Raw genomic sequence first — 24,969 nt, forward strand, 5'->3', positions numbered from 1 at the left:
GGGAGACACTCAGGGGAGCGCACACTTCGCGGGAGGCGCGTAATGATTTCCTTCTGAACGTTTTCTCTCTCTTTCCTGATGTGTCTCGACGTCGAGCACTTGACTGTTTTACCGCGCCTTCTTTTTCTCTGCCCCCGAGAAAAATGATGCCTGTGTTTCTTCTCCCTCCACTGCGCGGTGTGACGCCTCCGCGCGTGCGCAGGGCACCCCCAGCTTTCCTCTTCTCTGTTCCTCTTCCTTCTCCGAGACGCCTTCCTTTCCCCCGCTGAGAAGAAGAGAAGTGAACGAAAGAGAGCAACCTCTCGCTTCTCGCTCTCTGTCCAGAGTTTCCAAAGATCTTCGGTTGAAGGCCCTGAAACTTCTTTTCCTCTCCTTGGTCGACGCATTCTTCCATTCCTTCTTTCCCCTTTCCTCTTTTCTCTTTCCTCTTTTCTCTTCCTCTTCCCTTTTTCGTCTGGTGTTCGTCCGGTCTTTCGTGTCGGTGTCTTTTGTATCTTGAGACGATGGAGAACGCGCGCCTCTCTCTTCTGCGGAGAGTCTTTCTCGTTCTCTGTCTTCTTCTCGTCTTCGACCTGGAGCGCGGCGCCTGGCCCGGCGAGCGCGAGACGCGCCTCTTCGCCGAGGCTGGGATCCCCGGCCTCCACAACTGGCTCGGGCAGGCGTTCCCCTCCGCTGTGCGCCAGGTGAACAAAAAGAAAGAAGTTCTCCTCGTGGACCACCTTCTCTTCGATCTGAATCAACTCCTTCACCAGGTGAGAACGCGACGCTGGGGGGTGGGGGGCGGCGTCGCTTGAGGGAAGAACAGTTCCGGCGAAAGCCCGCGAGAAAAGAGGGAAGGACGGAGAGGACGGAAAAGGCCTCCAAAGGCTGAGGGCATCGGGAGACAGCGTGACGTTTCACCCGTTTTTTCAAGACACACGAGAGAGAAAAACTAGGGAAAAAAACGCGAGAGTGTGGGGCAAACCGCTGGCGCGAGGAAGGGCGCGAAACACGGACTATAATCTCCAAAGTGCTGTCGGTCCCGACTCAGGTTCTTTTCTGAGATTCTCAAACGGTTTCGTCGAAAAGCTGTCGAAAATGGGCCAAGAAGGGGAATCCACTTGCAGACCCGAAAGCCGAAACGTGTGCTTCCTGCTGGCCTCGAAAGCGCGAAAGAGCGGCGCGGAACCCGTGACAATCCGTGCACAGATCCGCGGCACTTGGAACAGAAAAAACGCGGCAGAGCCCTCGCAACTCAGGGAGTCGGCGAAAAGCGAAAAGCGAAACGCGAAAGGAATGAGGACGGGGCGCCTCTGACATGTTTTCAATCTTTCCAGGCGGCGCTGCTACCCTCGCGGGCGTCTACGAGATCTTCTCGCAGTTCAAAGGAGACACTTTTCCTGTCTCCTGCGCAGCGCGCAGCCTGTGGGGCGCAAGGCGGAGACAGTCGGAAAGCCCTTGAGGCGACCTTCAGCGACGAGGCTGACGCGGTGTTGAGGCGTCTCGTCTCTCTGATTTCTGCAACGCTGCGCAGCATCCATCCGCGAAAGTCGGTGGTGTTTGCTCTCGACGGCGTACCCCCGCTGGCGAAGCTGCTGACGACAGCGAAGCGTCGGCGCAAGCGCGAAGACGAAGTCGCAGGGGGTGCACACAGCGAAGCTGCAGAAGACGAGGACTCCGAAGGAGACGACGCCGGTTTCAGGGAGAACGATGGCCGAGGGGAGACACAGGGAAGCGTCGCCGGAGTCGAGAGCGACAGTGCGGGGGACGAAGACGCTGGAGACGCTGGAGGCGCTGGAGACGCGGACGCGAACGGGCTAGGAAACGCGAGCAAACGCCGCCAAGAAGGAAGAGACACGTCCCGAGCAAGAGGCGACGGCGATGAAGAGGGAGAAGATGAGGGAGTTGAAGAGGGAGAAGAAGAGGGAGTTGCAGAGGGAGAAGACAGGATTCGGTTTCCACCTAACCACTCTGTCGGCGCTACGCTGGACGGCCTGCGACTTCCAGAGAAAACGAAAAAAGAACGCTATCGGATACGTAAGAGGGAAAGGCGTTTTTTGTTGAGTCGGAGGCGTCGAACCAACTTGTGTTGGAATGTCTAGTCGCCTTCCCATCGCCCCTCGCGTCCAGAGTTGCCACTCAGATATGTATCTGTCTGTGTCTAGACGCGTAACGAGTCTATATGTTTAGCTATGCCTACGTCTCCGTTTCTGTATATCTCTATATCCGTATCTATAGGTCTTGACCACGTTTCATATGCGCGGAGACAAAGGAGGCGAATCCGGACGCGAAGCACGTATATTTTTCAGTATCGGCGGTATGCGGCCTTTCTCCGCCTTTCTAAAAGTCGAGGTTTTTGCTGCGCCTATCTTCTGTGCTGTGTGACAGCTTCCCATCTCCTGACGCCGGGGACGGCCTTCATGCGGCGCGTCGAGGAGACCTGTCGCCGCTTTGCTTGGCAGCGTCTCGCTTCTCGTCGCTACCAGCACCTCAAGTAAATCTCGCCTCGTGCGCGTTCTGCTCCTTTTCATTCGGTTTTCACGTTGTTTTTGCTTCGGGATCTCTCCAGCGATGCACTCGACGTGCAGACGCGTTGTTCACCACGCGAGAGGGTAGCAAAACGAGGGCGGCGAAAGCGCCAGCAACAAAGTGCATTCATAACGTGCACCGCGCGACTCTTCTCGCCAATAGTTTCTCTCTCGCTCGGGCCTTCGATGCCCGCGCCTTCCTGTTTTCGAGATCGACGCCTTGCATGTTTCCCGTCCCGCTTCGCATTCTCGGCCCTGTGTTTGTGGCTTATGTTTTCTCGCCTCTCTCTGCGTCTCTCTTTTTCTCTCGTTTTCTCTCGTGGTCCCCCTGCGAGCTCACCACGCAGATTTGAACGGGCTCGAATGCGTGCGTCCTCAGTTTCTTCATTTCCGGTTCCACGTCTTTCGGCGAAGGCGAACTGAAGCTAATCGACTGGCTTCTCGCGGCGAAGAACGCGCAGCCCTTTGCTTCGCTCCCTGTCTCCTCTTCGGATCCACCCTCTGCGCCTTCTCCATCTCACGCGAAGCGCGCAAGGCTCGCCGGCGCGTTCCAGGAGACAGACGTCCTCGCTTCTCCAGCTGCGTCGGCTGAGGAAGAATGCGACAAACCGGCGGGACGCGAAGGCCGACAAGACGCACTCAGCCGGCGGCAAGATGGAGGCGCAACGGAGAAGGAAAGAAGCGAGCAGGACAGAAGAGAGGAAGAACGGAGAGAGCGGGAACGAAGAGAGGAAGAAAGTGTTGTGATTGTCGGCGCCGACGCAGATCTCGTTGTTCAGGCTCTCGCCTTCCCGGGCGTCCCGAACCTCTTTGTCTACAACCCTCAGAAGCGCCTGTCTGATGAAAAGAATATGAGAAGTAAGGAAACGATGGGCCTCCGGCTGGACGCGAAACGTACCCCGCGAGGGGTGCGCTCGGTTTCCGTTTGTGATGAAAGCACTGTCAGCAAGGTTTTTTTTTCGCTCCTTCGTTTTGTGCCTTCGCCTCTAGACGCCTCTCCCGCTCCTCCTTCTTCTCGCTCCGCCCGTCTCATCAGCATGACCCTTCGCCGCACGTGTCTTCGTTTTCGCCTTCGTCTCTCTCTCGATCTTTCTTCCTCTCCTTCTCTCTCCGTTTTCCTTTTTAGCTCCTCTCGCATGCTGAGGCTCTCTCCTTGGATAGACTTTTTCTGGCCACCTCTGCTTAACACCTCAAACAGCTGGACGCACCGTGCCTTTCCAGTTGGCGTCGACTTCAGCGATTCTCTCCTCGCTTCTCCGCAACTTTTTCCTCTCTTTCTCCTCAATTCATTTCTCTCTCTTTCATCGCCTGTCTCTTTTTCTCAGCTCTCTACTCGTTACGGGATCTCTTGGCGGCCGTCGACCTCCAGTTCCCTGGTAGACCACTCGGGGCGGGTTTTTCTTTTCCGCCTCGCAACTCCGAAGCGTCGACACTCTTCCCGCCTCCCAAATATGCAGTCATTCGTGCATCGACTCGCACTATCTCGACATATATTTACATATATACGCGTGCGGTCAAGTATTCGTATACATATATGCCTACATATATATATATATATATATATATATATGTACTTGGAGATATGTGACTATATTTGCTTACATTCCTTTAGGTGGAGGCGGGTTAAGCTATCTGCATGTCCATATGTAGATTTACGTGGACGGATAGAGGCGTTTACAGGTGAGGAGAGGCCAGGATTTGCGTGCAGAGAAAAGGTGTGATTTTGCTCCGTGCAGGCCGTTCACACTTGATCAGGAACGACATCGCCTTGCTATGCATTCTGAATGGAAACGACTACCTGCCCAAGGCGGGAGGCTTCACCTTCCCTCGCTTCTTTGAAGCGTACGCTGCAGTGCGTCGCCGGTGAGCACCAACAGATGAGGGGGAGAAGCAAACGCGCGAACCAAAACGAGAACAGAAACGGGAAGAAAGGCGATCGAGACGAAGGCGACGGCCTTGTGCCTGAGGTAGAAGGAAGAGATGAGCAAGTGCCTTCAAGAATGTCTTTCTCCTTAGTCTTGTCGCCCCGCGCCCTGCAGCGCTGTCTCCACTGGTTCGCCTGGCGGGTGTCTGTCCCTTTTCTCTCTTTCTTCTGTTTTAGGCCGGAGTTTGCCGACGCGTCTTTGGTAGATGCAGCAAGTCGCTCCTTCAACTTTTCGTTTTTCCTCGCGTTTCTTGACGAATTGGAGACTCTCTCCAGTTTGCGCCTGGTCGCGCTCCAGCAACTCCAGCCCCACGGCCTCTCCGGTTCGCTGCAGCCGCCCGTGAAACTCTCCGCCCTCGCGTTGCTGAACCAGATGGCTGCTCAGAAGCAATTTCTCCTTCCCGCGCATGCGTCCTCGCGAAGTTCCCCATCTGCCCAGTCGAAGCCGCTCTCGCCCGCGCCCTGTCAAGACGCGAAAGGAGAAACAAACTGTCGCCCGCACCCGACGCGAGAAGGAACAGCGGGCGAGGCAGGCGCGACAGAGAATCGAACAGGAGACGTTTCGTCTGGGAAGTCGCAGGATGACGAGAATCTCGGCATCAGAGTGAGACTCTCTGTTCCCGCTCTTGAGCCACCTCTCGCAATCCTCGCATCTCGTCTGTCTTTTCTCCGGGCTTTTCCGGCTCCGGCGACGGAGCTCTCGAGACGTTCTGCATCGGTCTGAGCCAGTCCTCTGCAAGTCTCTCGCAGTTCCATCGGAAAGATGAGACACAAACCTATACATGTATATATATATATATATATACTGTTGCATGCAGTAACGTCTCTTCCGTTCTCTGCGTACCTTCTGCGCGCCTGCGCATGTCGGGTGGAGCTTGAACTCTCCCAACACCTCTCTCTGTACCCGTGGGCAACCCCTACCGTATACAGATTTCTCTCTGTATAAACTTATATAGATGTACATGTCTAAATGCAGGTAGTTATATATATATATATATTTATGTATGTATTTGTATTTAGATGTGTTTGTGTTTATCTGCTTTGAGCGGATCTCTCTCTGTCCTCCTGTCCGTGACGGGTTCGGTTCTTTCGGCCTTGACGGGTGTTTCGTTTTCTCGCTGTTTCTTCGCTTGCGCAGTGGGAGATTCGGAGCGCCGGTGTCGGCACGAGCAGCTTCACAGCCGTTCTCCACGTACACCCGGCGCTTCTTCGCCCGCCGTCTTCCGTCTCGTCTCCCCTCGCCCCGTCGCCGTCTCCCCTCGAGTTGGGAAGAGCCCGAGACACGGTCGCGCGGGCGGCTGCCGGCGCGTCCACGACGCCAAGTCGCCTGAGGCGCCGAGTCACCTCAGCTGAGAAGGAAGAACGCGAAAAAGAGGAAAACGAGCGAGAAGGAGAAAAGGAGCGAGAAGAAGAAAACGAGACGTCCGAAGCGGCGAGAAGCGAACCAGCGTCGCCGCACCGGCGCACGCCGAGAGGGCGAGAGGCGGAGGATGCCGGAGGCGAGGCGAGGGCTGTCTCGACGCGTTCAGCAGAGGACGAAAAAGACGAAACGTGGGTGGCGTTCGTCGGTCGTGCGCGAGACAAGCAAGGCGCGAAACAAGATGCAGCCTTTCGATTTCTCCTCGCTTGCTTTCCCGACCTCGACTGCGTTGCAGCTCCAGCACAGCCTCCCGGCGACAGGGAAGACGCAGGGGGCGAGGAAGACGAGGAAGACAGAGAGGACGAAGACGAGGACATGACGAAGCAGTTGAAGGCGGCGCTCCTCCCGAACTTCCACGCATGCGTCCCCGCCCTCCTCCAGGCTGCATGCACTCTCCAACGGACAACCCCGGCCAACACGCTCAACAATCTGTGCCTCGTGAGTCGCGTCATGGCCTTTTGCGACAAGAGAGAGAAGCGCGGGGGCTTTGGTGGTGTGCCCCACAAACTTCCCTTCTAAGCGACTCTCCGAATCAGGAAGCGAACTTGCACGGGGAAGTAGGGGAAACGAAGAAGAGGGAGACGAGAAAAGGAAGAGATTCTCAAGCGAGACACTTTCCATTATCCTTTTTCGGATCGCGATGTGGGTTTTCAACCGAGAGGCGACCGATTTAAAGCATAAAGTCCCGTCGTGGGGCGCCCTCCCGGCACAAGGGTAGTGGTCCCCGTGCACGCATTGGACTCGATCGAGAATGCGCGTCTGAACACCCTGTTGGGTCGTCACCTCTTCTCCGCTTTTCTCGTCTCGGTGGGTTTTCCTTTTCAGAGAGTTTTCAAGGCGCCGCCCACCTTTGTCTCGTTCACGAAGCGAGAACTCCAGGAAGGCCTTTTCGGGGAGGGCTCTTCCTCCCCGGCCTTCGCTTCCGATACAAATTCGCCTCCGTTGGTTTCCCTCTCCGCCCTCCGAGAGGTTCTCATTCAACAAAACCTTTTGTCAGGAAAAGCTGTCGAATACCCTTCCTCTCCTCTCTCTTCCTCTCCTTCTCTTTCTTCTTCCTCTCCTTCTCTTTCTTCTTCCTCTCCTTCTCTTTCTTCTTCCTCTCCTTCTCTTTCTTCTTCCTCCCCTTCTCTTTCTTCTTCCTCTCCTTCTCTTTCTTCTCTGACATCTCCTCTCCCTGTCGCTCACGGGGAGGGATCGAAGCCCGCGGTTCCTGCGCCGCGCGTTGAGTCCTCGGCGGAGCTGCGAGAGGACGAGCAAGGCGCGGCTGGTGCTGTGCTGCATGCGGTCGTCGTCGATGGCCTGCCTCTGTTTGCGACTTGGCACGTCACGGCCGAGGACCAGGAATCGAACGCGCCCGTGAAGGCTGCGTCGAAGAAGCAGCGAAGACACAGTCTCGCAATGCAGGTACGTTCGCAAGCGGGCGGTCGCGCGCTGTGCGCCGGCGCGTGTCTTTCTTCCTGCGACTTGGAATCAACAAAGACACGGCGCTTTCTCCGCGCAGCCGCGTTTCGCAGGCGCCGGACGCATACCCGCCCTACGGGCCGTGGGATCGTCGCCGTTCCATCTGTGCTCTCTGTCACGGAACGAAAGTCGCCTGCTCTGAGTCCTGTTCGCTCCGACTCGGTCTCGCAGGGTCGTCTCTCTCTGGCCCGCGCAGGCAGAGACAAGCGCGTGTTGTTTCCCTTGGTCGCCGACCCAGAAGAGCCCGCGAGTTTTGCCTAATCGCCTCGGGACTTCTCTGCCCCGTTTCTGCTCTTGCCCCAGGCCCTCCAGGCTCTCGCGCCGCCTCTGTACCACTCGCTGAGCCGCGCCGGCTGGAGCGTGACGGGGACTCTGGCGGATCCCAGCCCCGCGGCGGAAGGCCCGAATGCCGAGGAGAGGCTCTGCGAAGCCTGCGGCGAAACCCAAGCGGACCCGGAGAGCGGAAGCGACGCACGAGGCGACGCACGAGGCGCAGAGGACCGGCGGATTCACGGAAGTGCTCGGGCCAGCGCAGTGCAGCAGAGCGGCGCGAGGAGCTCCGAAGGCGACAGACGCGGCGTCGCTGCGCAGGTGGGGACACGTGCGGAGACAGCGCCGGGAGAGACGAAAAGAGACGGCGAGCAGGCAGCGTCGCAAAGCGAACGCGACACGGAGCTCGGCGCGAGCGCAGGGGGGACGGGGTGCGAAGGCGAAGTTGGCGAATGCGAAGCGAAGGAAGCTGTCGGCGGCAAAGAAGACGAGAACGCCAGGGAAACGTCTGGGAAGCAGGAACTCAAAGACGTCGACACTCTCCTCGCGGAGCACGTCGAGAGCGAGGCACCGAAAGTCGCAGCTTATCTCCAAGGTGAGGGAGATGGGGAGAGCAGTTAGGTTCGGTGCATGCTCCACACAGAGCGGAGCGGTGGAAGAGCCCTTGGTGTTCCCACGGGATTTTCTCAACTCCTGTCCCGCGCGCGGGGGCAAAGCGCGAGATGAGGAACCCGACCGGTCCCATTGACTGTGCTTCGCCAGTTCCTGCCCCGTGTTGCTGCCGCGCGTGTGTCCGGTCTCTGTGCGTGGTTGCGATCGCTTTTCGTCAACTTTGAATCGGACTTCTCGCGCGTGGCCAGAGCCTTCTTCCCCCCACAGGAACTCGCTTTGCCGCCCACCCGTCCTTCCCGTCTGGTGCGCGTTTCTCTCGCAGGTCTGTTGTGGAATCTCCGAATGTACACAGAGGGTCAGTGCCCGAATTCCAGGTGGTTCTACCCTTTCGGCAAGGCGCCGTCTCTCTACGCGCTCCGCGCACATCTGCGGGCGCATCTCTCTTCTCGGGCTGCTGGCGCCTCAGACTCGACGCCAGGAGACAGCCCGAAGGAGACACTGAGCGCTCGCCATCTCAAAGACAGATCCGACGCGCTCGGGGATGGCCCTTTCCGCACGCCCGACCCGGTGTTAAACTCGCGAGAAGGAATGGCATCGTTGAAGCTTCTGGACTGTTTGGAAGTCCCCCAGAGCGCCGCGTTCCCCACCTGCTCTCCTCTCTACGCAGCGGCTGTCCTGCCTCCTGGCGCTCTGCGGAGGCTCCGGGGAAGTCTCGCGGCCGAGCAGGACGCGGGGCGCGCCGACGCGGAGGACGACGGCGAGGACGCGCGGGCCGACGCGCCGCCCAGGGACCGCACTACGACCAGGGAAGGCGACGATGTCGTCACCGCCGGTTTGGGGCGGAGTTTCGGCAAACTCGTCTGCCAAGCGCGCGCGCTCCTCAGGCACGTGATGGCGACGGAGGCGAGCAGCGGGGCAGAATCCGCAGCGAACGGCGTCGCTCTCGGCGAGAATCCGCCAATCGCGACGAGAGGGAAACGCACCGACGAAAGCGAAGGCAGAGCTGGAGAGAGACCGGAGCTCGACGAGAGGGGATTCCAAGGGAAGGCGCCGCCTGCTCTCGAAGGGTTTTCTGGCCTCGAAGAAGAGCGAGGGGATTCCGCCTGCGATGACGACCTTCGTCCTCATCCTCGTGAGTCTGCAGGGGGGGCGTCCTTGTATGTTGTGCATGCAGTCTCTAGAGCTTTTTGCTTCGCATCGAGCGCGCGCCTCCCGCGAAGACTGCTCTTCGCAGGGTGCCTGGCCCTCTGTCTCGAGACTTCTCTCTCCTGTGAGAATCGTCGCGATATGACGGCGTTGTACGGAAGTGCCTGCTTTGTCCGAATCTGTGGTGGGGGGGTTCGCAAGTCGAGTCCAAAACGCGGCGCGATCGCCTCCTGTCTAGTGCGACTCGAGAACGTTTCTGGTTCGACACAAAGGACGCAGCGAGCGCAGTGGGGTCGAAGCCTAAACCGCCTCGCCTGCGCGGGGCCCGCGTCGATATGCGTCGCCCTCGTCGCCGCTCTGTGCACTCCTTCTTTCTCGTTTTTCTCTGCACGTTCCCCGATCTCTCTCGCGCGCGTTTCTTGTCCGCTTCCTCTCTCTCTCTCACTGCCTTTTGTGGTTCCGTCTTGACGGCAACGGGTGCCTGTCGGCTCCCCGCGCCTCCTGAGCCGGGTGTTCATGCAGCTGCGTCTCTCTCTTCGTCTTTTTTTCCCGCGCAGGTCATGTCTTGGCGGCGACGGTTCACCTCGAGGCGCTGGCCCTCCAGCGAGCGCAAGGCCGAGCTCGGGGCAGAGAAAGCTCAGAAACAGGAGCGAGCGCCGAGGCGACGAGCCTCCGCCTCGACGCGAACAAACTCTCTGCTGCGGCGACGCAGGAGGGCGCACGAGCGGACGGCTGCATCCCGCGTCTCGAGGGCGAGGAACGTCACGGCGACAACAAACAGCTGCGCGCAAGAGCGGCATGCGGCACGGGAGAAGGGAGGCGAATCGATCGCGAGGATGAGCACCGCAGAGAAAAGATCACAGACGCTGGGGACCGCGACCTGTCCGTTTCACCGTCGATCGCTGAGCGTCTGCTCCAGGAAACGACAAGTTCCTGGTCGGTCCTTTGTCGCAATCGCGCTTCAAACGGCGCAGGGGCCTTTCCCAGCGGCTCTCCTGAGAAGCGCAGACCGAACTCTGTCGCCGCGAAAAAGCAGCTGCGGTCGCGTCCCGACGCTTCCTCCTCGCAGTCTTCTTCATCCTCGTTCTCCCCTCCACTCTCGCCTTCCTCCGGCTCGCTTCGATCTTCCTCTCATTCCTCTTCTTCCACTTCTTCTTCCTCTTTTTCTTTCTCGACTTCAGGTGCCTCGTTTTTAGCGAGCTCGGCGCCTCCGGAAATGTTCTTGGAGGAGTCGCTTCCGCTGTTTGCAGATCCGACGACCCGCGAAGCGCCCTGCTGGGCGAAACCGTCGTCTTCCTCTCTCACGTGGTTTCCGAGCTCTGTTGAGGAAGGCCGTGCCTCCGACGCGCCAGTCTCGCCCTCCGTCTCCGCGTCGAAAGCCGTCTCCTCCAGTGCTCTCTCCTGCGCGACTCCTCGCCTCGCGATCCCCCAAGTCCCCTGGAATGGAGACCCGCGTTCTCGGTCCGCGTTCTTCGTCGCGCTCTCTCTCGCGTCTCCGCCTGTCTCCTCCGTCTCTGTCTGCGCGGCGACTTCATCCACCTTCCAGTCGTCGACCTCGCTCTTTTCCACGAGTCTTCGCTCCGGGCGAATCCCTGCGGAAAGACGGTCCGAAGGAACCTCGCCGCCGTTCCACGGTCTGTCTCCTCCCTCGCGACGATGTCTTCGCGCCTGCAGATTCGGCGACGAGTTGCCGTCTCGGTCCCCAGCGATCGGCTGTGCCCACTCCCCCGAGCGCGTTTCCGCCGGCAGGCGCCTCCTTTCCCCCGCCGCTTCTGGGGCTTCTCTCTCTGGGACGGCTGCAGCTGGACGGGTGTCCTTCTCGGGCCGTTCTCGTTCTTCTTTACCTTTGCTAGGCCGACCGGCGTCGGAGTCTCGACGCCTTTTTGAGTTTGCGGTCTTCCCCAGAAGACGGCCTGCACTGCACACTCAGATTCCGCACGGCGAGTCAGGCTCGAACGTCTCGAGGTTTTCTGCCTCCACTTCGCTGCGACTTTCCAATCCGGCGATCTGCCTAGAGCGCCGACACCCCGCATGCCCGTCGTCCTTTGCGGGCGGGCGTTCTCGCGCGTCCTCTCTCCCGTTCTCGCCTGGTCTTCCTCCCGGTCTCTTTTCGCCGCCTCCCTCCCGTCGTTCCTCGCCGTGGTCCTCTGCATCCGCGGCATCTTCTCTCCGGAATTCAGCCTCGGCTGCGGCCGCTGCTGCAGGAGTCGCCTCTCCTCTAAACGTGAAGAGCGCGGCGCCGTGACGAGTGTGCGGACTGCGCTCCTTTTCCATCGCGGGGAGAAGGCGAACAACATGCCAAGTCCCGTGCGAGAGCGGGACGAGGCGGGTTCTCGCGTGAGGGCCTTCGAAGGAACGCAAACCTCTCTTGGTGCATGTGCCTTCCCTCGAGGCTGCGGCTCTTTTGCGGCAGACGAACGCGCGCTGTGCGACGCTTTGACGCGAACCGACGAAAGAAATGCTCCACATGCTCCAGGCGGCCTCCACTTAACGAATGAACGCAAGAAGGGAGACGAAAAACAGACGTCATCCCGACGTAGTTAGCAGTGCAACTGTGCAGTTAGACCCCCGATTCTGCGGGCTTCCAACTCTGGGGCGGATCCGCCTCAAGGTGAATTCGACTCTAGGTGAAGAGGCGCGGATGTTTGCAGACGAGGAAAGACGGACTGTCGACGTGGAGCCTTTCTCCCAGGGACGAGCATGCATCAGGCTATATAGTTTCTCCGGTCGTTCTCGTAGTTTGTCTGTGCGTGGTCCCCACACATGCACACAGGAGAGTGTAGGCACCGGGCTGCTTCCCCGTTTTAGCTTGGGGAAGGAAACACTACTGGCCAGGCAATGTGTTCTCTGGGTAGGGCACATCTTTCTCTACAGAGAGCCTGGAAAGGACCGAACGGCGTCCAACCGATGAACGCGCCTGGTGACGTGGAGAGAGGTTCTGTTTAGAGCTTCGCGAGCGCGCGTCTGTCGAGATTTTGGGTGTCGTGTTTCCGTGATGATTCCGCCTGGGCCGAACGCGCCGTGTCGAGACGCTCATTTTTTTGTAAGCGACTGGAGCGCGTCGCGCTGTGCTAAAAGGTGCGTGTTTTAGCTAAGCAGAATTTCCTCCGCTTGACTAGGCGGCTCCCCCCGCACGCGTAGCCACGTGGCGTGCATCAATCATGCAATCCTCGGGTGTGTGAGTATCGCATAAAACTGGAGCCATCCGTCTCCTGGACGCTGTAATGTCTTTGTTAGATTTGAGGTAGAGTTCCCCACGCATCTCTGCAGTGGTGTCAGTCTCTCGTTAGGTGCTGGGAGCAGAGAAACCCGAAAAAACTGCCTCTTCGTTTTCAGTTTAGGTGGGCGCTTCTACGAGGGCCGAGAAACGACATGAGGCTGTCCACGGTCTTCCGCGCCCGTCAGGTTAACTTTGCGTTTTCTCGCACAGATAAGTGTAGGCATACACTCTTATCGAAAAGGTGACGGACCGGATAGGCCACATCAGAGAAGCGAACATGCACGCGTTTTCTCAAACGCTGCAGAAGAAAGGTAGCCGTGACGCCAAATTTCTGTTCTCAAATCTCTGTAAAATCTGCAAGTACGCCAGCTGCGCGACCACGGACAATCTCAGCTTTTCCGGCCTTGTCAGAAGGAAGTCGCCTGCCGCGTTTTCCCTTTCGTTTCAAAAGGAAAAGTTCCAGCAAAAGGTAGGATACCCGTCCCCCTTTTAATAGTTCAGTTTCTGCTGTGTCCTTTCTGCCTGGACACAGAGATACCTTCGGCACAGCTCGTTTGGCCGAGCGGAAAGGCAGAAACAAAACCTTACACTTTGAAGGCCGTTTTAGGTTCCTCAGCGCTTTTCGTACACGGCGCTCAACCGCCGTTGGTTTCGGAGACGTCCGATTCTTTTGCGAGACGCTTCTGAGCGAGACCTCTACGTTTAAAGAAGTCAAGAGCGGTGGATGTGCCCGAGAAAAAGGACACGTCGTCGAAGATCTACGACCCCAAATTCTGAAACGAACAACAGGTCTGGTTTCAGGTGTCTGCTTGGGGTGCGTGTGCCTGGTACAGAATCCCAGACTTTTGCACTATCACTACTGCACTATCAACTGAGTTAACTGGTATTAACTAATACAGGGTGTTGAACTGTTGAAATAGCTGTCCTTTTTCGGGTGCTATCGCCAACCATGGAGATTACGTTTCCACGCTTTTTGGCATGCGTAGAAACGGCGCAAGTGAGCGCCGACCGAAAAAACAAAACTTGCGTCTGCATTTCGTCTACATGGCAGGTTTTTCGCTTTTTGTTCGCCTCTCAAAAACTTCTGGAACTCTAGAGTCGCGGCCCAGGCACGAAAAACAAGGGGATGCAGCAGGGTTGTTGGGGAGAAAGGGGGGCCGAGGGAACGCGGCGCGAAACCGGGACGAATGGAGCGAGCGACGAAGAAACAAAGGCAAGTAAAAAGTGGTACCCGACAATCTGTCGAGTCCCATGCTGGAAAGTTCCTTTTCCTGTTGGTACGGAGCGAAAGGGGAAATTTCTGCGCATTTTGCGTCGAACCTGACACGGCGGCGCTGCAACTCTCCGTTGCATGAGGCGCTTTGTTGTTTCGTGGTTTTGACAAGTCCAATCCGTTTCCCATCCCCTCCGAATTCGTCCTCGTTGGTTTTGCCGAAAGCGAAACCGCGGCAGTTCCCAGATTGCGCCAGCAACCCACCTCTGTGCATGCAGTCTCTCGTTTTTCGCGACAGCGTTTTCTCCGCTTCCGTTATGTGTCCCTTCTCCTCGCGTTCTTTTCTTCCTCAGTTCCATCTTTGTTCTTGTCCCACCTGTGCAGGTTACCCCTCGGCACTGCCTCTTTCTCTTCTGTATTTCGTCTTTCCATTGCCTATCCGACTGGATGTTCCGCGTTCAGAAAACCGTCTTTCAGTGCCTGTTGTCTTTTTTCTTGTCCCTCTCTAGGGCTGCTTTATCCACGTGCTGTGGTGATTCTCAGAATTTCTTTTTTCCGAGGAACTGCATGCACTTGATTCCGTTTTTCCCCGACCCAAGTGTCCCTCAGGAGCGGGCCTTCCCTTGATAGAACCGACAATCTCTCTGTTCTCGTCGCCGCTCGTTCCCCGTCTCGTGTTTCTTTCCCTCTTCCTCTTTTCCGCCTTGTCTCGCATACACAGATCTGTGTTTTCTCTCCAAGGTTTTCCAGCTACGGCCTCGCAGCCCCAGTCTCTCCTGGGTCCGCCCTTGTGTCTCGTCTTGCAGATTTTCCCGTCTTCTTTCTGCTCCACGTTCGCCTGTTCCCCACTTTTGGCATCGCTGGGAATCTCCTTTTCGCCTTTCTTTCTCTCTTTTCCCCCCTCTTTTCTGTCTGTCTATGCGGGCTTCCCTGCGCTCCTCTCCACGTGTTCAGCTTCGCTGTTTCTGCTCTTTGTTCCGCTCTCCTCTCTGAGTCGCCTGCGATTTCGACTGTCTCCGCTTTCTTCACCTTTGTGTGCGTCTACCCTCTGTCTTTCTCGCTCGTTTTCGACTGCACATCTTCTCCCCTTCCGTTCCCCTTCAGATTTCTTTGTTTCGTTGTTCCCACCGCGTCCACAGCGTCCCGTGAGTCTCTGCTTTCTTCGTTTTCAAGTTCCTTCGTCGACTCCCGCGCGGCTGGCCTCGCCGCCGCTTTTCCGTCGTTTCGCGCGGGGTGTTGTGGCTGCATGCGCAGGGTGCCAAGACGGGGAACGGCAAGAGAAAAGGTCTACGCCACGGCCCTCAATTGAGAGACCGTCTTCCCGAGTTCGCAAGTCACCTGCAAGCTTTAGGTAACGCAAAAGATTAAGATGTCGGAGGGGAGAGAGAGCCCCAGCGCGTCTCCAGAGCGCGGAGACAGAGAGGAGAGGCGGCACGCAGCCCGAGGCACAGAGAAGGGCAGCGAACCTCACGAAGAACGAGGAAAGAAAAGGAGCGGCGGCTCGCCAGAGAGAGAGGAAACACACAGGCCTCGCTCAGAGAGCAGCGACGTGGAAGGCCGTCGGGGCGGTCGCACTCGACACGGCGAGAGAGGGTGGAAGACGCGGGAAGAGAAGGAGGCTCGGACGCCGAAGAGCCCGGAGAGAGAGAGGCGCGACGAGGAGGCGCAGAGAGCCGAGACGAAGCGCGCTGAGGTGTCGTCGGAGGGCGGGGAAGAACAGAGAGAGAGGAAGAGACGGAGGCGCGAAGACAGCAGAGACCAGGAGCGGCGAGGAGAGAGGCTGCGGAAGGGAGAGGAGCCGAGGCGCGCTGGAAGAGAACGGTCTGCAGAGAGAAGGCGGGACGCGCCAGCGAGCCACCGGCGCTTCGCGGAGGACGGCGAGGAGGGGCGGCGAGGGAGGGAGGAGACACGTGAACGGAGACGCGACCGAGAGTCTTTGGAAGACGGCGAAGTCAGAGAGCGCGACTCTCGCGACCCGAGAAAGGGAAGGAGTGGCCGCAGGGAAGGCGACCGAGAGAAGAGACAAGAGGACGACGAGCGAGACAGAGGAGAGAGGGGAGAGAGGGGAGAGAGGCGAAGAGAACGCGAGAAGGAGGCGTACGGCAGGCCGGAGGCGGACGAGACGAGATCCCGCAGAAGAGAGGTTCTCCGTGGTGCGAGTCGCGAGAGGAAAGGAAGAGACAGAGAGACGAGAAGAGAGCGAGGAGACGAGGGCGGGGAGAACGGAAGAGGGGACAGAAGGGACGAGAGAGAGAGAGAACTGTCGAGGCGTTCGAGGCCTCAGCGCGACGAAGGTGAGAGAAGAAGAGACGAGGCCGTCGGGAACGGAACAGAACGCCGGTCGCGTCGCCCAAGAAGAGGTGATGGGATGCTCGCCGCGCTGGACGAAGCTCTGAGTGGCAAGAAGAGAGACGGTCGCGAAGAAAGGCGCACGAATCGAGAGGCGCGCGACCGAAAGGCCGAAAAGAAGAGAGGGAAGAAAGGCTCCCCGTCTTCCTCTTCCTCTTCGGGAGATGATGGCAGGGAGGCGCTCAAGCGGCGGAGCGCAAAGAGTCTGAGTGCGCAGCTCTCGCGCAACGCTCTCTCGGCCGTCGTCCGCCAAGGAGAACGAGAGAGAGATCAAGAGAGAGATCAAGAGAGAAGAGGCGGTTTCGATTCGCGTGTGAAGCGCGAGCCGAGGAGCAGCAGCCGAGAAACTGAGAGAGGCGGCGGGCGGGCGAGAGGCGCGTCGCCTTCGCCGCCTCGCCGCGTTAAGGCGGAAACAGTGAACGGCGAGCGAGACGAGAGAGAAAAGAGGCGAGGCAGAGACGACAGGGGAGCGGAACGCGCAGGCGAGTTCTCCAACCCCGACCTCGTCAAGGATCTCGAAAGGGACAGCGCGCCCCAAGTCGATCGGGACATGGAAGAGTACATGAAGAAGAAAGTCTCCAAAGTGACAGCAGAGACTCTCGGCCGCGCTGGTAGGAAGGACGGGAAAGAGAGGAAGAGAGAACAATCAGAGAGACGAGAAAAGCGAAACAGACAGATACGCAAGAGAACCACACACGAAGGAGAGAGGAGAGAACGAGAAAGAGCAGGAAGGAAGGTTACGGAGAAGCGCGACACGAGAGGAGCGAACGTCTCTTTTTTTCGGGTCGTGCCTTTTGCTGTCTCCTCTCTTTTGTCTCTAGCTTTGCGTCAGGGGTTGTACCCGTCGGCTAACTTCTTTTCCTCTCTGTCGTCTCTCTCGCTTTTCAGGAGGCGTCTACGTGCCCCCGTTCAAGCTCGCGCGGCTGCAACAACAAATTGCTGACAAAACTTCCGTCCCCTATCAACGTCAAGCCTGGGAGGCGCTTCGAAAATCGATCAACGGTCTCGTCAACAAAGTGAACGTCGCAAACATCCACAATCTGGTCCAGGCAAGTTGCCCCCCCCCCCCCACCCCCCCATTTCAGTCACGCCAGACTCGCCAGAACGTGGACATATATATATATATATATATATGTAAATGGATACAAGTTTATGTGTGTCTGTCTGGATGAGTGGCCAGAGAGACCGGCATATATATATATATATATATAAATGCAGAGAGAGAGGTAAAAAATGAAATGTCAGAGACGTAGAGAGGTAGATATCTCGATGGATGCATGCATAAAACTAGGTAGATGTGGAGAGGCCGTTTTGTTTTCGTGGAAACCGGAGGCGCTCCAGATGTGCCTTTCGCGGTGTGTGTTTGCGAGTGTTGTGTGCGCATCCGCGGGTTGTTTTTCCTGCGAAGGTCAGCTGCGTGCTCGAGAGTCTGTTCAAAGAGCAAACTCGGTTCTGGCGAGTGTGGCGACTCGCGCGGTCTTTCGTTTTTTCAGGAATTGTTTCGCGAGAATCTCGTCCGAGGCCGCGGGCTGCTAGCTCGGTCCATCATCCGCGCGCAGATGGCGTCTCCAGGCTTCACAAACATCTACGCGGCTCTTCTGTGCATCGTCAACGCCAAACTCCCGGAAATCGGTGACCTCGTCCTCAAACGCGTTATTCTCCAATTCAGGTCAGACAAAGCGCTCTGCGGCGAAAAAACACACCCGGCGTCTTTTGAAACGCCAAACCTGTCCAGGGATTCGATACTTATGTCTGTGTGTGTCTATGTACTCTTACATATATATATATATATATATATATATTAGATAGAGAGGGGGATATACATGTGTCCACATGAATATAAGCATAAACATATATATATATATATATTTAGGGATAGGTAGCTTTGTATATATTGTTTGGCGTGCACACGTGAGTGTATGAGTATGTTGTGTGTGGGGTTTTGCGTTGTGTCGTTTCGCAAAAGCAAATGGGAAATGACCTGTGAGTTGTTGCGCATGCAGGCGCGCGTATCGGCGAAACGACAAGATTGTTTGTTTGGCCTGCGTCCAATTTCTCGCGCACTTAGTGAATCAGCGGGTGGCTCACGAACTCGTCGCACTTCAGCTTTGCGCGTTGCTCCTTGACGAGCCGACCAACGACTCCGTCGAAGTCTGTGTCGGATTCCTCACGGTCAGTCCACACACACTCGCCCTCGTTGTCTCCTCCGATTTCTTTTCTTTCCCGCTCTTCCTCTATCTTCTTTCCCGGTCCTTCTCTGTCTTCTTTCCCGGCCGTTCTCTGTCTTCTTTCACGTTCCTTCTCTGTCTCTTCTTTCACACGCGCTTTCTCTATCGTGTGGACTCCTTCTTCCTCGGTGGAGTCTGATCTGCGACTTCGAGGACCGTTGCTGATATGTGTGAACCCCTTCGGTTTCCTTTTTTCTTTTTTTCACTTTCTTTCTTTTTCAGCAAGTCGGGCAAGTTCTTTCGGAGGTTTCTCGTCGCGGCTTCGACGCTGTTTTCGAGAGGCTGCGAGGAATTTTGCAGGAAGGCCTCGCGGACAAGAAGACGCAGTACACGATCGAGAAGCTTTGGGACTTGCGGCGACAGAACTTCAAAGACCACCCGGGAGTAGGCTGAGAAGAAAAGAAAGCGCAGCGGGGCCTTTTCTCTCTCTCTTCTCTGGAGAAAGAACTCAGGGGCGTGTCTCCCTCTCGTCGCTCTCTTTCCTCTCTGCCCCGTCCTTTGTCTTGCATGCGCTGTTTCCGCGTGTCTCCCTGCCTTTTCCACAGGTCCCGGTGGAGCTCGACCTCGTCGACGAGGACGACAAAGTCACGCACGAGATCGATCTACTCGCTGAAGACTTGAAAGGCGAAGAAATGCTCAACGTCTTTCACGCTCAGGACCCGGCTGTAGGCGAAACAACCGGCATCAGGCTCTCTTTGAAAGAAGAAAAGAAGGAAGAAAAGGAGAAAGAAGAAAGCGACGGAGGAGCGCGACAAACAAAGCAGGAGAGAACGAGGAAGAAGGGGAGAGAATGGGGAGAAGAGAGGCAAATGCAGGCACTTTTTTCGGCCGTCTCTCGAGGACGCGCCGTTGCCAAATCTGCGGTTTTTCTGATCCATCCTTCTTTTTTTTTGCCTGTTTGCTGTCTACAGGAGTATGCGAGTGACGAGAAGAAATGGTCTCGCCTGTCCAAAGAAATCCTCGGCGAAGAGAGCAGCGGTGAGGCTGTTTTTTGCACGTTTTTCCCCATCGATCTCGAGACTCTCTTCACCTCGTCTACGACCTCTCATTCTGGCCTTTCTTCCCTTTTCTTCGGTTCTATCCCTTTTGTCGGTTCCTCTATATTTCCTTTCATCTTTTCTCTGCTTCTTTCTCGAAAAGTTACGGCGCTTTGTGGGCTTGACTTCTTGTGCGAAGCAGACTCCGACGCGTCGAGCAGCGACAGCGAGGCAGAAGACGAGAGCGAGGAAGAAGAAGAGGAGGGAGAAAAGGTGAGAAGATCATTGTCGCTGTCATCGAGTGTTTCTCTCTCCAGAGTCGTTTGTTAGTTCAGCTTCTTTTTCACCGCTCGTCTTCCACGGGTGGTTTTTCTTAGGTTCGAGAATGATGAGACCATCGTGTCTCCACGTGTTTCTGTCTCGCGTTCTTCCTTTCTACGCTCCCGCCTTCACATTTTGGTGGATGGGGTGTTTCTCTCTGCAGGCGACAGTGAAGATTTTGGACATGACTGACGCTGAGATCATCAACATGCGAAAAACGATCTATCTCTGCATCATGTCGTCTCTGAACTTCGAAGAATGCGTCCACAAAATCCTCAAGATGAACATCCGGGTAAGGCCAGAATTTTTCAGCGATGTCTCTCAGGCCCAGCCGTTCACTTCGCTCCAGACTTGTTGCTCCTGCCTTGGCACGGGGGACTGTTACCCATATCCCGTTGCCCTTGTCTTCCAATCCGTTTTCTGGTACATTTTCATACACCTATATATACATATGTATGAAGATATACATGTAATGCAACTCTCCGTACTTATATATATATATATATATATATATATATATATATGTATATGTATACATGTATATGTATACATGTATATGGATGTCTGTGTGTATATATCTGGCTGGGCACGCCTACGCAGATATCTGTTTTTGTATGAAAGACCGCGCCTGATTAGGTTGGCGATGCGTCCAGTTCCAACGGAGACATTATCTCTTTCGCGTGCTTCTCACCACACCGGGGCAAGTGGCTGTGCTCTGTAGCTTTGGAAAGCAGCCGACGAAACGTTGAGACCACTTCGATTCGAGAGATGTTTCCCTTTGTTGTCAGGAAGACTTGGTGATGGAGGTCGTGATTATGTTGATTGACTGCTGCGCGATGGAACGGACGTTCCAACGCTTCTTCGCCCTGCAAGCGGAGAGACTTGCGCGGCTGAATCCCCGATACTCGGAGTGCCTTCAGGAAGCGATGCGCAGGCAGTACCACACGGTGAGAATGTTTCACAGTAGCTGCTCCATTCGGCGGTCGTACCGAACGCGGAACGCCCTGACACACCAAAGAGAGAGGGGAAAGCGCAAGTCGGTCGGCGGTGTTGAGACGATTGTGCGCGTTTCGGTTTACCGCGCCTGGTGTGGAAGGAATTCCGAGCATTCGTACTTTTTGCCTGCGGGAAACGTCCACGAGACAGTGAGAGACGAAACCTGGTGGCGACCGCTCGGACGCAAAGCTGCCGAGACAGTCACTGAGCGCGCGTCTCGAATCACCCCCACCAGAAAGATGAAGGAGGGGGGAAAGGGAAACGCGTCGCAGTTTCCAAGGGGAGCAGGCTTCAAATCCTTTTACCGCACACGCAACAGACTTTGGGTGCTGCGCCGTGTGGCCTGGGCGTGTGGCCTGGGCGTGTGTCTCCGTCCCCGTCCCTCTCTCTCTCTCTCTCTCTCCGTCCCCGTCCCTCTCTCTCTCTCTCTCCGTCCCCGTCCCTCTCTGGTCTCGGCCTGCTGTTTTGGATCGCCCGCGTTTTTCTCACCGGTTTCTCCCTCGCAGGTACATCGCCTGGAGACCACGAAGCTGCGCAACACGGCCAAGTTCTTCGCGCACCTTCTCTACACAGGTACAGCCGAGAGTTGGTGACGCGGGGAAAAAGTCGAGAGAAAAAGAGAGACAAGACTGAAGAGAAAGCGGGAGAGGCAGCCGCAGACACCTGAAGCAGGAACGACGGAGGTTTTGGGATGGGATATCGCCCTCGCAAACCCGCTTCTGTACACGTTTCCGGCTCTTCGGAATTTCTGTGTTGCTCTCAGACGCCATGCCTTGGTCGGTCATGGAAGTTTTCAAACTCACGGAGGAGACCACGACTTCCTCTGGGCGTATTTTCATCAAAATTCTCTTCCAGGAAATGTCTGAACACCTCGGACTGAAGACGCTCAACGACAGAATCCACAGCGAAGACATGGAGCCCTACGTGGCGGTAAGTTACACCATTCTCCCGTTTTCGAGTCTCTCTCGTTCTCGCCTCTCTCTTTCTCGCCTCTCTCGTTCTCGCCTCTCTCGTTCTCGAGTTCTTCGCTCTGTCTCTTCTCTCGCTGTTCGCGCGCTCCGTTTGCAAAACTTTCCGTCTCGTGTTTGCGTCGCTTCCTTCCTCTCTGCAAAGGGTGAACGCCCAGTTGTCTCCTTTCGGTCGGCAACTCCTTTCGCATTTTCTTTTGCAATTGCGTTTTGCATGTTCTTTTGCATTTTCTCTGCAGGGACTGTTCCCCACAGACCACCCTCGACATCTGCGCTTTTGCATTAACTTCTTCACAGCCACTGGTCTCGGCGGCCTCACAGACAAGCATCGCCAACTTCTCGCCGAGCTGCAACAACGCGCTCAGCAGGAACAAGCGGTGAGCGATGAAACGCCAGAAAAGCTAGAAAAAAAGGTGAAAGACTTGACACGAGAGAGAGCGTGTTTCCTAGCCAGAGAAGAAGAGGAGCCTTTGCTTTCTCGACGCGGTGCTCTGTGAGCTCCGACAGACAGAGTCGAGGCAAAGGCAGAAAGAGGCGCGGGACGGTCTACACGTAGCGAGTAAGAGAAAAGACGGCCTTGGTTGCGGAACGTCTACCGTCTTTTCCGCGTCAACTTCCCGTTGTAGTCTGTTTGTGCTGTCCAGCAGTTTGTCCTTTTCGCGTGATTTGGTTTTTACGTCTCCCCAGAAGTTGCTCATCTTGCGTCTCGGCAGATTCCCCTTTCCTGCCTTCGCCCTTCTCTCGGTCCTCGTTTCTTCGCCCGCTCGCGATTCCCTCTCTTTTTTTCGGCTGTTTTCTCACGGTTGGCTAATCTCCCCGTCCTTTTTGCAAAGGATTCTTTTTTCCGTTTTTCGGCTTTCCTCTCAGCTTGCGGCGGCCCAGGAATCGAGCAGTTCCAGCTCCAGTTCGAGCAGTTCGAGTTCCTCCAGCGACTCGTCCTCGGACTCGTCTTCTTCCGACAGCTCAGACAGCGACTAAAAGGAGAAGAAAGAGAAAACAAATACGGGAAAGGAGAAGAAAGAGAATGCAGGGAAAGGGGAAGAAAGACAGGAGAGGGATCGCAGCGCGTGGGGAAACCGGAGCGAGAAACGGGCACTGGGTCAAAGAGGAACTTGGCACCGAAAGAGAGACACGCGCCGCCGGAGGAAGAGACAGCGAAACGAGTGATAAAGCGCCAGACGCGCGGCAGCCGTGTTTTTTCTTCTCGATCTTCCGCCTCGGCCTTTCCAGTGTTCGAGGTAGAAACGTGGCATTTTCTGAGCTCGCCGTTCGTCTGCGGTCCGTCCGTCTCGAGATCTGCCGTCTAATTTCGTCTTGCTTTCCGCAAACTTTTTTCCTGTCCTTCTCTTCTCGTCGTTTTTGTGGGGTGGCGATTGCCTCGTCAAAAACAGAGGGCCCTGCGGTAGAGAAAGGAAACACTTCTTTGCAGTTCTGAAGTTGTTCTTCCTTTTCGCGTTCTCGCGTTTTGTGATTCGCTCTGCCTCTCTTTGGTCTCCCAGCGTCACTCGCGCAGCGGCCTGTCTTCTGACTGAGAGCTGATCTCGCTTTCTTTCCCGCTGACTTCCTCCTCCTTGGCACCGCCCGTCGACGAGTCTGCTGCCCCGCACGCCCCGTTGTCTGCTCTCCTGCCTCTGTGCTGTTCTCTTGCTTCTCCACTGGATCAACTTTGCTTTCTCTAACGCTGCCTCTTCTCTCCTGTCTCCCCTTCGCGTCTTCTCTCAACGCCTCCTCCGGCATCCCGCCCAGAACCGTCTTTGCCTCACGCTAGGTGAGGCCAGGCACAGGCTGTCCTTTCCCTGCTCGGGCTTTCTCCCCCCCCCCCAACCAACTTGTATTGTGTCTCCTGAACACATTCCGGCGTCTCCTCGGGTCTCCATTTCGGTCTCTCCATCCATATCTCTTTATCTCTGTGTCTTTCTGTGTGTCTATCTTCCTACATATATCTCTTCATATCTCCCTGTCTCTTCTCCCTGTCGCTTTCTCTCTCTCTCTGTATCTGCGTACACGATTGCTCTTGCAACTTATCTGTCTGCTTGTTCGAGGCTGCAACTGATCTTCGATCATGCTATCGGGCCCTAACACTGACATGCAGCTGAAGCGGATATGTTGCCCTCGTGTTTGAAGCTCCTTTTCCTCGGGGATATTTGAGTCCCCACATCCTTCCGTCTCCTTTTCTCCTGTCTCTCTGCGGGGTTTTTGCTCATTTCTGAAATAGCAAAACCAAAGCAATTACTCGGCCGTCTGAGTTCAGCGTTTCCTTCCTATCTTCTCTCGCGCCCGTTTTTTCGCACCTTTTTGTCTCCACAGCTAGCCACGAAAGAATTCCTCGGTGCCTTAGCGATCCTCCACGCTCGAGGGGCAAGAACACTCGGGAACAGACGGCCTCGAGAGAAAGACCGTTGATTCCGCCCCGTCTATAAGCCGAATTCAATCTGTCGTTCACAAGACAAAAACACGACAACCTCTTGCAGCTTCCGTTCTCTCGTCAGACGAGAAGAACGGCGCATGCGAGGGGCCATTTCAGCGCGCCAGGCGAAACGAAAACGGAGCAAGAGAAAACAGAAGCACAGAGATACAGAGGGATTCAGACACAGAGGGACAAATGAAGAGAACCCGAGAGGCACGCTATACATATACATATATATATATATATATATAAATATACAAATATATATATATATATATATATATATATATATATATATAGGCGACAGAAGAGGGATGAGGACGTCGAGAGGACTGTCGGCTGCCAAGCCGTTGTTGCAGAAGATCATTTTCTGAAAGAAGCATTTCTGTGCTTCCTCTCGTGGAGGTTCAAGATGCCGGAGCACCCTTGCGCCTCTGAAGCGCGCTCGGTCCCACGAGGGGGGCGTGGTGCCTCAGAAGTTCCTCAGAAAACGGCGATGTGTTCTGGAACCGGAAAACGCGGTTTCCTGTGGGCGAGTTGTCCTTTTCGCGAGATGCTCAGGCGCACTTCAGTGCCGTGTGAGTGTGGCTAGTCGCATTTTCCGGGAAACTCCCCCGTTTTTTTTTCTCAGTTGCGAGAGAAGCGCAAAGCGCACAGATATCAGTGTGTGTTTTGGTGGTGAAACTCAGCCCGCAAGCGAAAGGTCGAAACGACACACGCAGCGCCGACAGAGCAGCCACAAGAGCGTCGCAGAAACGGCCACGAGACACGCGTCGCGAAACGCCCAAGCAGCGGGGCTCTCCCCCGGGGATATTTCAGCGCGAAAACCGTCCCGGCGTCCTCGGATCGGCGCGGTGGAGCGCGAGGCCGAGACACACCAGGCCGTCCGGTCTTACGGGCAAACTGTCGCGGCGGGCAGCGTCCGCATGCGTCGCCACAAAGATCGAACG

General features: G+C 56.3%; 2 protein-coding genes across 2 annotated transcripts; both read left to right on the top strand.

The window, feature by feature from the left end:
- Positions 1-503: 503 nt before the first annotated feature.
- On the top strand, positions 504-11,585 carry NCLIV_009830 (conserved hypothetical protein; the record flags this gene model as incomplete). Its single annotated transcript, XM_003880498.1, has 11 exons — positions 504-752; positions 1,395-2,016; positions 2,368-2,473; positions 2,887-3,365; positions 4,244-4,370; positions 4,609-5,035; positions 5,570-6,289; positions 6,677-7,255; positions 7,616-8,177; positions 8,517-9,326; positions 9,898-11,585. The coding sequence occupies 11 exons, from the start codon at positions 504-506 to the stop codon at positions 11,583-11,585; spliced, it is 6,369 nt and encodes a 2,122-aa protein (XP_003880547.1).
- Positions 11,586-15,142: 3,557 nt separating this feature from the next.
- NCLIV_009840 (putative cell cycle control protein) lies at positions 15,143-22,590 on the top strand (the record flags this gene model as incomplete). Its single annotated transcript, XM_003880499.1, has 14 exons — positions 15,143-16,733; positions 17,011-17,138; positions 17,616-17,791; positions 18,126-18,294; positions 18,573-18,734; positions 18,896-19,015; positions 19,262-19,328; positions 19,530-19,600; positions 19,812-19,940; positions 20,437-20,595; positions 21,151-21,217; positions 21,408-21,574; positions 21,852-21,989; positions 22,480-22,590. 14 exons carry the CDS (start codon positions 15,143-15,145, stop codon positions 22,588-22,590), a joined length of 3,255 nt encoding a protein of 1,084 aa, XP_003880548.1.
- Between the last annotated feature and the right edge of the window lie 2,379 nt (positions 22,591-24,969).

The sequence above is a fragment of the Neospora caninum genome, chromosome IV, assembly GCF_000208865.1.
Source record: "Neospora caninum Liverpool complete genome, chromosome IV".
NCBI classification, from domain to species: domain Eukaryota; phylum Apicomplexa; class Conoidasida; order Eucoccidiorida; family Sarcocystidae; genus Neospora; species Neospora caninum.